General features: G+C 40.4%; 1 protein-coding gene across 1 annotated transcript in view; it reads right to left on the bottom strand.

The window, feature by feature from the left end:
- The window catches only part of LOC149284942 (target of rapamycin complex 2 subunit MAPKAP1), a 52,151-nt gene that overhangs the window by 13,744 nt on the left and 26,054 nt on the right, over positions 1-12,353 (bottom strand). The window contains exons 7-8 of the mRNA XM_089496120.1: positions 4,768-4,875; positions 1,613-1,753 (exon numbers count right to left, since the gene is read on the bottom strand). Coding sequence (XP_089352246.1) covers positions 1,613-1,753; positions 4,768-4,875 — 249 coding nt within the window. The remainder of the gene's footprint in view (positions 1-1,612; positions 1,754-4,767; positions 4,876-12,353) is intronic.

The raw sequence follows: 12,353 nt of genomic DNA, 5'->3' as shown, positions 1-12,353 counted from the left end.
CTGATAGTTGCCCACTGGGGACAGGGCAGCAATTATGGCTCTAAATACTCTGGTGTTAGGCTGCTAACATTTGCTGCAGGTCAGCGCCGTTCAGTTGAGTTTATGCCAGATAGACGAGATGAAGAGAAATAAAAGCATCTTCAGTCTTGCCTATTGGTATGAGAGAATGGAGCATTCCCAGTCCACATCTCACTGGGACTTTATGTTTCTTTTATTTTGTTGATGTAAACCTACAGGGAAGAGGTGATGCCGGGAAATGAACAGATGGAGACTGCGCTCATACCCATGAAAAACTTGCAAGACATCTAAAGGGTTCAATCTGAAAACAAGAGGTTTACTCCAACCCAAAGGACATCGTCTGCACAGCTGCTGTTTAGCGGATGTCTCAATCTTAATGGTCCCAGAATGTAAATGGACAAACGCCTGCGCTATTAGGGAAAGAATACTCCAATATCCAAAGTACATACACTGTGTCAAATTGGGATTTTCTATGCATGCAGTTTTATGTTGCTGTTTCTGTTTTCTGTGCAACTTGTCTTCCTATTTGTATAGAATTTGTTTATAATATAATAATGTCATATAGCGCATAACATATTTCATAATTTAGCATAATTACAGCTGATATGCTGTTTTCATGGACTATTGTGAAGCATGGTCTAGTCCAATGATGATCCCTGGTACTGTACTGTGTGCCGTAGGCAGGGCCATTGCTGGAAATACTTCATACAGTCTCCCCGTCACTCAACAGCAACTCCCGCAGGCTCAATATATGATCAATAAAAGCGGCTGGCTGGAAATCAATAGCTCTTGTGAAGCAGATTTCCCAAATATAATTGTCCGTGTGTTTCTATATGACAGACGGGTCACTTTGACGGATTCTAGCTACATGGGTTTATTATAGAACTGTCCAGGGTTTCTTAAGAGATTTTTTGTGCTCTACATGACATGAACAGTAAAATGACACACTGATGGTTAAGCAGGTTTGAAAGAGGCAAGAGGGTTCCTTAGACACGTACTGGGTAATGTCTTGGAAATTCCATTATATCCCTTGTTTTGCCATTCTGGACAATGGTGCCAACACACTCTGTCCATTACAATTTGGAATTTATTTTTTTTGTTAACAGAATCTGCCACCATTGGATCTTTTATCTTAAAAATGAGGAACCTAGCAATGTGTAGTAAGTGGTTTATTTTTATTTTTTTTTGTTTGTAAAGAAATAAACAAAAGGAAGAAAAAGAGGGAACACACAAAAAAGGGAGGGGCAGCAGGAAGGGACGAGTTTCAGTTAACACATAAGAAAAAAACAACATACATCAAAGCCCTGGCCCAGCAGGACCACACAGGTTATACACAAAACACACATATGGTTACAGCATGGTAAAACATAAATATAAAGCCATGGCATTCCCAAAGTACCAAAGAATTTAAGCTAAAAGGGCCTGTGTCGAGGGATCAGCCACGAAACGGGACCAATAAAACGATGTTCTCCCATGTCTTTCCTCATGCCCCGTAGCTATGGCCACCAACTCCTCAAGAACCTGCACAAAACCCACCTGCCTCACTAAACTAGCTGAAAGCTGATGAGGGTGGGAAGTGTCCAGTTAAACTCACCCAGCTGGACGTCTGTTGTGAACCTCAGCCGATGGATCATGCTGACTTTGAATGACTTGTAGTGGTGACTGCTCAGCATGTCCTGCACGGTGGCTATATCTATCTGGGTCTCTTCCTCTTGGGGTTCTTCACCTCGGGAACCTGTGTGCAAAAGAAGCTAGAGCTGTGAAATGAGATAAACACTTAGCAAACCAGTTAAAACAAAACATAATTTGCTCATTAGCTTGCCAGAGAGGTTTCACACAGGACATGGATGAACCATAACTGGTTCAGTGCAGGACGGTAAAGTTCTAGGTTCAGCGCTGGTGCAGAGGCTGATGCATACAGACACAAACAGGGTTAGACAATCGGGAAGAAAGAAGTACCGACGACAAACAAAACAGAATAAGTGATCTCATGTAGTCTTTTCTGGCAGCTAAGGAGTGAAATCAGTGATTTCCCTTATTGACAAATGATTTAGACACTGCATGGTTTTAACAACTTTTTCCCATAAAGCTGCCATTGTCCCCATTAACAACATCGTATATCCTTTACCAATACCCTATTTTTTTTTCTTGCAAGCTATTAGTTATAATGAAGGTAACCACTCATTAAGCCAAAATGTCAATTACTTTAAAAATAAAGCGAAGGAATGCCAGACATTTTCTCCCTTTTTTATGATATTTTGGATTACTACCAATTTGAAAATGAGGGTTTCTGATGGATTTTTGTTTAAATATAGCCCCCACAATGCCAGAGCTGGGAGCCGGGAAATAATCAGTCAGATGCTTTTAAATAAAGTGCTGTATAAAATATAGCAGAAGCGGTGATTTAGCCTCCTACACAGACAGCCTGACATGCCGCTTACTACACCGGCTAATGCAGAGACCTAAAACCCGCAATCTCGGGATTTCAACGATAGATTAATGAAGACGTCATTGTTTTGTTTAAGTGGAAAATGCCTCGTGATGTGTGAGCAAATAAAGCAGCCTTTCTGTGCAGTATTAATTTTAACATCTATTTATACAGCGCCAATATATTCCGTGGTTCCAGACAGCTGGAATTGTATTAATTACAAACACAAACGGCTAACAAACAATAACAAAGATTAATACGGAATAATATTTAGGCTCTTTCCTCAGAACATTCACACCCGACGGAGACCTGTTGGCACAAATTTGGGAAAAGCGCGACTTGGTCTTGCCAAATGACGGGAAATCAGCGGATGCGGCTTTGTCTGAGGGCAGCTGAACAAATTTGGGGAGAAAATGGCAGAAATATCCCTTTTTCAGAATGTTTTTTGGTCTAGTTACAAAATTGAAAAATAGATTAAATATTCTAGATCCCTCTTATCTTCAAAAGAGGAAAGAGAAAGGGATCTAAGCATCTGATATTTTCCTAGTAGGCGTCTTCATTTTTTTGGTTACAACATGGTTGGCTTGGCACATCTCTATTGGTAATTGTTTAAAGTGTCTGCTCTTTTGTCCACCATGTACTTCCCGTAATTCTCATTCCTGCTCCATTCCTGGAGACCCAGCCTGGGTTTTTTCCCTCATGACCGTAGGGCACCACAACAGAAACACTTCAATAAATAAACCCCAATATTCTCAATATAATTATTACAGGGATACACATTAAGTTTTTATGGATTAGTGAAAAACTGTGTGAGGGCTAAAAAATGGAATAACTGCTCCTTTAATGTCCATGTCCAGTGTATTTGTGCTATGCCCTACTTTACTACAACCCACATCCCTCTTAATTCAGACATGTCCTATCATGAAGGTCTTCACCTCGTGCAGGATGTAGACACACATACCAAGTTAATATCACATAGGCTCAATAATTTTAACTGTCTGGCACTTATCAATGTGCAACGAGAATTTCAACATGGGAGAACTTTTAGTCCTACAGGAAAAATATATATATGTGTGTAAGTAAGTTTTTTTTTGCCTTCTTTTGAATCAAGAGTAGGAAGGTTAGGTAGAAGGGTTGAACTTGATGGACTTAGGTCTTTTTTCAACCTTATGTACTATGTAACTAAAATCAACCCAACACGGATGTCACTCTTCTTCACAAACATATTTCCTGGGAAGTATGTATGCTACACAGTATACAAATACATAAATGCTGGCCCTTAATAGACAGGACTTTAGGCAGGGAAAAAAAAAATGTGGCTTATCATTTTAATGTACTGGTATTTTGCTTAATGAAAATTCTTAATTGTAATTCAATTAATTACATACACCCAGTCCCTAGTCACATTTTCCAATAAGACACTAGCTTTTCAAACAGGTCTAAAGGCACTTAACCAATTTTAATATATTAAGACCAATTTCCCTTGAATACTAATTAGCTCTTAATGATAAGATGAGAAGGGGAGCGTCGTGGAAAGCAAGCGGCAGGATATAAAATTCAATTAGCCGTGGAGCGGACGTACTTCTGCACAACTTGCATTTTAAGGGGTGGAAAGGGCTGAATCCAGAGCTAGTAAATCGCTGATATATTTGGGGAACGGGGCAGGTTCAGCCTATTCAATGATGTATGGAGGCAGGTACTGCTTTGTCTGTAATAATGATACAACAGCCGTATACAATACAAAGCATAACAACAGATACAAACACCAATTTGTGTCTTATAGAACTGCTTTGTGAATAAACAAGCGCATCGATATTATATGCTCTGCTCTGTATATAAGGACACAAACGTTCACCTTCTCCAAAGATGTCCATATTCAAGCACTGCTCTGTGTGTTATACAGATACACTTGCTACTTTGTGTATATTACAAGCATACTCTGTGTTGTGCATATCATCTAGACACACACTTGTATAACAGACACCCAAGCCATTTTCTGCTTCTAATTCCAATATGGGCAGAGCTCTGTGCGCTTTGCATTAACATGTAATGTATTCGGTTTCCATCTGCTCATGACCCCTTCATCAGTTATCTTGGGATTCTCATTTCAGCCGCGCAGGAGTCAGACCCTCTGTACAGATCCGTCACAACCGAGATAAACAGGAAGACGATGCTTATTTACAGCAGGAGTCAATCAATCACAGGTTTACGGACACCTAATCCTGGGACTCCAGGCAAACCCCACAACAGTAATAAAGCCGCATTAAGACTGGACGCAGGGAAATATGCGAGGGTATCGATGAGGTTAAGAGGCTACGTACTGTTCTCTCGCACCAGGCAGAACTCCAGGGAATTCTGATTTTCCAGGGTGCTGTCCAAATCTACAGAGACGTTCGGCTGACTCTGCTTCTCCAACCTGTACTGTGGACCTGAAATACCAAACAAGGAAACGTATTTAAAATCTGCATTATATTATCGGCCATATCTTAGACAATATAACAATGCACCACTATCTGATTTCATGGATTGCGCATCACTCATAAGCACAGATTGGGGGATGCAGGCAATATAAAAATAGTAAATACAGTAAAGCCTTTGGATACTCGGAGCACCACCAGAACCAACAATGAATTGAATAATCTATTCCTTCGCCTTACTGTGCAATACATATAATATCTAAAAAGAACAGGGAAGATAATTGAAAATATGGTCGGCAAACTGCATCCCTCCCCTCTATCACTTGTCACGCTACAACTCCCATTCGCCTCAACCAAAAAGAGTTGACGTAACAGGAGTTGTAACCTTGATGTTGATACCGCGGTTTCCCTTTTTTTCTAAATAAAGAGAAAAACAGTCTAATGTGGAATGTGAAAGGTTAACAGTCTCAAGATATGAGAGCAGGCACTGGGGAGTTTCTACGTTGTAGCATTTATTGCCGGAGCAGGACTGGGGTCTGCGGGTGACACCGTGCTCAGAACTGCAGGCCTCCTGTACCCTTTACAGAGACCTTAAAAATGTCAGCGGCCCGAGAAGAAACAAGTTTGTTTATGTGGCCGCGGGAGGCATTTATGTGAAGCAGTAATACGGCCGTCAGGAGAAAGCCGGACGGAATGATTGATTTCACGGACAAACAGGCTCGGTTATGGTCCAGGAACAGATTCTAGCTCTTGGCTCTCTCTGCCAAAGCCTGAATGAGGGTGGCTGATGTAGGCTGCAGCCTGATGACCCCATAGTCATTGCAACAGTTGTTTGTAGTAATTAAAAAGAAACCACTGGTAAATTTACCGGGATCTGTCAAATGATGGTACTTACTACCCAACAGAAGCAGCAAAGGAACTCAGAAAAATATACACATAATATACGCATTATTTATTTGGAAAAATACAATATAGTTGTTCATTCTAGAAAAGGCAAATCACACCATATACTTACATGGATCACGTCGTAAAAACAAGTTCATTAGTCGAGTACTAAAAAAAATATATTTATATGATTGCATTTGTCAAAAAGAAAATGGAATCCTTAGTTGAAGTTAACACCTCGTTTGGGCCTACACAGAAAAAGATATAACGTTAATAAAGCTTACAGGACTTCAAATGTCTCTTCTTTATCTGAAGAAGGTCGCAAAAGCTTAAGTAACTTTACATCTCTTGTACTTTAGTGAATAATATCCTAAAGGAAGGTCTGCACACACATTAAGGAGGCAAAGGTGTGAATCAACTCGACCAGTGGTCAGCAAGGTGTCCGTACACGTATATGTGTCTGCAACAAAGAATTCGGATGTCCGTCACTCGGACTACCAGAAAACTTAAATCTGCCAACTTTTTTACTATGGTAATCTATTTCATGGTTTAGGATAGTAGAAGTATTATTAAACACTCATCTACAGACACCAGACAAGCCAGAAGGCTTGTTTTTCCCTCAGAAATCTCATGGTGCTTCGACAACCACAAGGGATTCTGGGTAGGCGCATGCAAATAAGGTTAACAATTATCACCTTTGCCTCTATATCCACTTTATACGTGGATCCCTTGAAAGTAATTGCCCGCTGTACAAGACAGCCTTTAGAAAAAACTCGGGAAGAGATACAATAGCCAGATCACCACTCATGGGCAGCTGTTTCGTCCACCACAACTTATATAATGGCTTAGGATAATAGGGCTTACAGTACATAGAAGCCTGGAGAGTTATATACGCTTTTTATAGAATTAAAGAATCCTGAAAAGCAACATTTTAAAAATTTTTTTTAAGGATTTCTTTTTTTAAATGGTGATTATGGTCATTACAATTTTATGCTAAACGCATGGTTAAACTATTAAGGATTGTTTTAAATGAAATAAAATTGATGGTGTTTCCCACTGATCCAGTTGGCTTTGAAAAGCTCCACCATGAAACATGTCGGTGCCTATCCTTGAACTTGACCTAGCACAATAAAATGTAATAATAAAAATAACCTCATATCATTAGGTCCATCCAATGGCACATGACTGCTGCTATGATCCACATGATACAGTAGCCATTTTGTGTGTGATTAGATCAGCAGCAATTCTCCAGCGTTACACAGAATTCCGCTGACTCTGTAGGAGCCATGAATGGTTCCTCCAAACAAAATACCCATAGCTCAAAGTAAGATAGGGGATAAAATAAAAACCAAGAGCCTTGTACGGCCAGTTGTGGCCAGATGTCAGGAATCATGTTGGAAATTCCTTTGTTACCGTCAGTTCTTATTTGAAGGGAAAAAAGTTATCCTTTCAGTCAAGGCTTTTAAAAAGAAATAGGAAAAAAAGGCTTAGTCTAACTTTTATCTAAGATAGTGATGTCTGTAAACTCTATCTCTCTTTTCTGCTGACAAGCAGCGGCTGAGATAAGATTGGAAGCGAGGCTCACTTTGCTGGGATAAATAAATAATCAATACTCATCTAAATGGAAATGAGGAACAGCACCCCCCCTACTTTCTGATAACAGGACCCCTTATCAGGGATCCAATTTTTCAGGCTTGGGTCTTATCAACATCACTCAGCTCCGAGGTAATGTGCAGCAGGGAAGGGGGGAAAATCCTGCTGCTAAATTGAAGCGATTGAATGAGATCAGTTTAGTGAGGTGTTGGTTACCCGCAGTTCAAATGTTTAGAAATGCAATTTTGCTCCCATTATGTAGCAGTGGAGGTGAAAGATACACAGGGAAATGCCAGGGTCATTAAACTGACAGCAGCTTAACTCTTTTCAGCCCCGCAGAGGACTTCATTGCTGGCCAGGTTATCTTCGGTGAACTATTGCTTTTAACCACTAAATGCAACGACTCTGCAACGACCCCAAGAGTGTGTTCACAAAATGGCCGCACTACTTGCTTATAAGAAAGCTGCAGTGTTTTGAGGAATTGTCATATTGACGAAATAGTGAATCTCGGCTGGATTTCAACAACCTGCTGGGATGCTCATTTTTTTCTATGTGCTGGCAGCAAACATTATTATTACTTTATTTTTATTTTTTAAGAAAAAGAGAACATAGACCATAAGGACAAAGGGAGTTGGTGAAATGTTTTAAACATAAAAAAAAATAACCCACGTGACCTGATATCATGAAACGGGTTTTCTTGGCTGAGCAGCTGCATGCAAGCCTCACATCACCAAGTACAATGCCAAGCGTCAGATCGAGTGATGAAAAGCACATCGCTACTGGACTCTTGAGTAGTGGGAACGTGTTCTGTGGAGTGATGGATCACACTTTGGCAGTCTGATGGGTGAGTCTGGGTTTGGTGGATGCCAGAAGAACATTACCTGCCTGACTGCATTGTGCCAACTGGAAAGTTTGGTGGAGGAAGGATAATTGTATGGGACTGTTCAGGGGTTGGGACCCTTACTACCAATGCCGTTCGGACAATGCTATGCTTCAAACATTGTGGGAAGGCCCTTTTCTATTCCAACATGACTGTGCACCAGTACACAAAGCAAGGTCCATAAAGATATGGTTGGATGAGTTTGGTGTGGAAGAACTTGACTAGCCACACAGAGCCCTGACTTCAACCCCATCGAACACCTTTGGGATGAACTGGAACAGAGATTGCGAGCCAGGCCTTCTCATCCAACATCAGTGCCTGACCTCACCAACACTCTACTGGATAAATGGGCAAAATTCCAGACTAAACACTCGAAAACCTTGTGGAAAGCCTTCCTAGAAGAGTGGAAGCTGTTATAGCTGCAAACGGGGGACCAACTACATATTAATGTCTATGAGTTAAGTCTTAATCATACCACTTAATACTCTATAAAGAAATGGGCTTCCATGGACAAGCAGGACTTCAGTAGAACTGCCATAAAGAATGGTATGTAAAATATCACATGACTGAAATTTGTAGCCTCCAGGTTTATAGATAAAGGTGGTGTATTGGACCAAGTTTCAAGGACCAAGAGAAGAAGGTCACACAGAGGAACAAGGAATAAAATACAGTAGTTAGAGGAGTAATTAAAGGAGTAGAACATTTACAGGAGTAGCTTGTATACGTAGTTAAAAGACTCTACAGTTCAATGTGGGATATTAAGGTGAGGGATTGTTGGAACCACTGGTATAGAAATTTTAGGGAACTGTTATGTGTATTAATAATACAGTAGACCTAGAGAGGGCTTCAAAGATAGACGTTATAGCTGTTAGAGCAGCGTTTTCAGGATAGTTAATAGAAATCAGGGGATTATGTTTCTGTTTGTGATGCTTGATTAAACATTTTATAAGTAGAATAAAAGGTTGAATGCCTTTTTAAGAAAGAGGCTGTTTGCAAATATGACTGGTTCTTGCTCATATTTTCCAGTGTGTTGTAAGAATTGTTAATCCAGATTTGATCATACAAAGCCCTTCGCGTGCCAGGAGCTGCCCATCTGATGTCTGGTATCACCGACTTCCCCACTTCCTGCCTGGTTGAGATAATATGCTTACTCGGTGCCGCAGACGGTTTTTGGCTATTTTTATGTCACTTTAGACAATTTAGGATGAGAAGCCTGACAGCTGTGACATGACTTCTAAACAGATGTTTTCATTTACACTGAAAGGTATTCGCCGCTCAACGGCTGCATCATAATAACTTTCTGTGACCTGTGGAAAATTCAGGTCACTCCAGAGAAATGTTGGCAGGGGACCTTGTTTAACAATTAAACTTGGAGAGCAGTTTGTACTTAAAAGGATTAAGTATCCCCCGTCTGGGATGTTTACAGACTGGATCTGCACCAGAATGAGAAATAGGTACTATTTTAGTAAGGCATATAAATATAAAATTGCTTATCTGGCACATTGTGTCCAAAATATGCTTTTTTTCAAGGTGTAGGGGGACATCTTTTTGTTTGGGTGAAATACAAGCAGTTTTATGTGCCTGCATTTTAAGAGCAAAGCCTCCTTCACTGGATGGAACACGGGATGTAATAAGGATCCAGACTTACTCTACATACACTCTAGCCTTCATATGCAGTGTAATGCATACACAACCTCAGTGTTACCTTGGAAAGGCATTTTTTACATGCAAATGTCTATAGGGATTCCTCAAAATCTGCCCCCAGGTCCTGTCCCTTGGATGGGGTGCATTTCGCAAATGCATCTCCTCCAGAGATACCAACGACCAGCCTCTTCTGGCTTGTACGAGATTTCCAGGTGGTATAACCAGACTCTGTTGCCCATGCATAAGCATCCTTTCAGGTTTGAGTAGCCAAAGCTTTCCCTCAAAGCAAAGAACACGTGTTGAATTTCATGTTTGTTGAGGTAGTTTTGGGACGGTAGACTAAAGGATACATACGTCGATTAGCCATAACATTACGCCCACCTGCTTAATATTAAGTAGGTCCACCTTTTGCTGCCCTGACCTGCTGAGGCATGGACTCTACGAGACCTCTGAAGGTGTGCTGTATCTGGCACCAAGACGTTAGCAACAGATCCTCTAATGGATGCATCCTGGTATGTATTATGGTGATGAATCTGGACAAATGATAATGAAACATGTAAACTTAGGACCCAGAATCCTACTTAGTCTGTAAGGTTTATCTCAGGAAACTATATTTCCCAGCAGGCAAAACATCAGGTACAGACTACTAACGAGATATACGGGCACCTAATTAAAAAGTGTATTTAAACAGTCAGAGTGGCAAAAGTTAAATAATTTAATATCCTACCTGGAAGCAGAGAGGAAAAGTTGCATTTTAAAGATTTCATTCTATGCATCTGCCCATTTACATTGTACTTCGTTTTGGGTTGACTTTTCTTTAGTTGGTGCTCAAGTGAGAGCTAGCCTTTTTTTTTTTTTGCTAGTTTCTGTCTTGTAAATGCACTGCTGAATTTTAAAAATACTAAAATAAAAGAAGAATATTCTGTCATTTCTAACCTAAAGACTGTGTTAAACCTGGAATTAGTGAATATTGTGACACTATATACTTATATACACACACTTCACAAATGTGTATGTAACACATACATGTAGTATGTAAGTTTACTATGTATGCAATTCATTGTGAGCATACTAAGTTAAACACTATATATTGTTCTAAATTACTATATATATATAAAAAATGCAATTTATTATTTGCGCCACATTCCCGTAACCTAGAAAATGGATCTCCACCGCAATACAGACTGTTATCTGCAAATATTAATAGCTTTCGGAAGATAAGATTTGTAATCAATATCCAAACATTTAAGAGAAAGCAAAAAACATTGATGCTGTGGTAATAAATTACTTTGGTCATCTTATGCGACTATTCAATTATCAGGTTGCCAGCATTAAATTCCTTCTTTACACACCAAATTGTTCCCTGTCAATCCGCTGTCCCCTTATAATAACGCTCGTAAGCGCGAATGGTCTTGTGTTTAAGCAGCTGGCCTTTGAAGTAGTCAAAACTTGCCATGACCTTGGGAAGAATTCAAGAACAAGGCTGCGGGTTCCTGGTCAGTGATTAATTGACCTGGTCTCACTTTCCTGTGAAACACAGCACTGAGGGATAATTTACAGATACACAAGATAAAGGCAAGCCTGTGAAAAGTGCACAGAAAACTAAAGAGAGAGAAGGAAAAAAAGAAGGAAAAGAAACTAGAAAATAGCAGCCCAGCAGACCATTTGCAGCAGCTAACGACTTGTTCATTATGAGTGATGATGGATAAAGGCTTCTCATGCTGCGATGGGATAGAGATTTATATGCGTGGCTCTGTCTCCCAACTTGGGAGAGAGCTCATCATCATTTAATTCTATCTCAGCGGTCAGAGATGGGCGTCCGGAGGAGCCGGGTACCACGGCGTGCTGTCAGCTGGCACAATCTGAGTGCGTGCAGCTGGAACATCTGGAGCAGGCTGCCTACGGCCCAGGCTGAACAATAGACCCTGGAACTATGCCAAATTGCTTGCAGACGTTGGCATCAGAAAGAAGCTTCTGTCCCTACTGTCTCTCTCTCTGTCTTTACGAGGATCTGATCTCTCCCAGGCTCTGTTATCTCTCCCAGGGAATACGGCCTTGAGATCACTCTCCTGTGTCCTTCACTGCTTCATCTCTCAGTACTTTTATTATATATAAAAAACCACCTATCTCCTTCTCTTACTGAACCCTTTTCGATTGCTTGTTAAACTACTTGATGGATGGGGCAGTCGCTGTTGGTTGGACACAGCAGTTTATGGAGATTTGGGAACGTTCTGGGGCATGTTCACTGCAGGGGCAGCCAGATGGACCTAGAGATTCTAAAGGGCATTGTTCTTTAGTTGACTCCTTCTTTTCACCATAGCCTATACCAAATTAATAACACAACTTCTTTTACATTTTTCTTTGGAAAGAGAAGCTATTATCTGTCTCTGACCAACAATGTTTTATCATGGCTCCGTTACATTGTTTTACTTTCCATAGGCTTGTGAACTAGGCAACATTTTCCATGTGGATTCTGTTTTATGAAATC

This window comes from Sceloporus occidentalis, unplaced genomic scaffold (assembly GCF_023333645.1).
Source record: "Sceloporus occidentalis isolate IW3139 unplaced genomic scaffold, rSceOcc1.0.p SCAF_87, whole genome shotgun sequence".
Taxonomy (NCBI): Eukaryota; Metazoa; Chordata; class Lepidosauria; order Squamata; family Phrynosomatidae; genus Sceloporus; species Sceloporus occidentalis.
The sequence above is the reverse complement of the archived record's forward strand: the minus strand, read 5'-3'. Positions and strand labels throughout refer to the sequence as shown.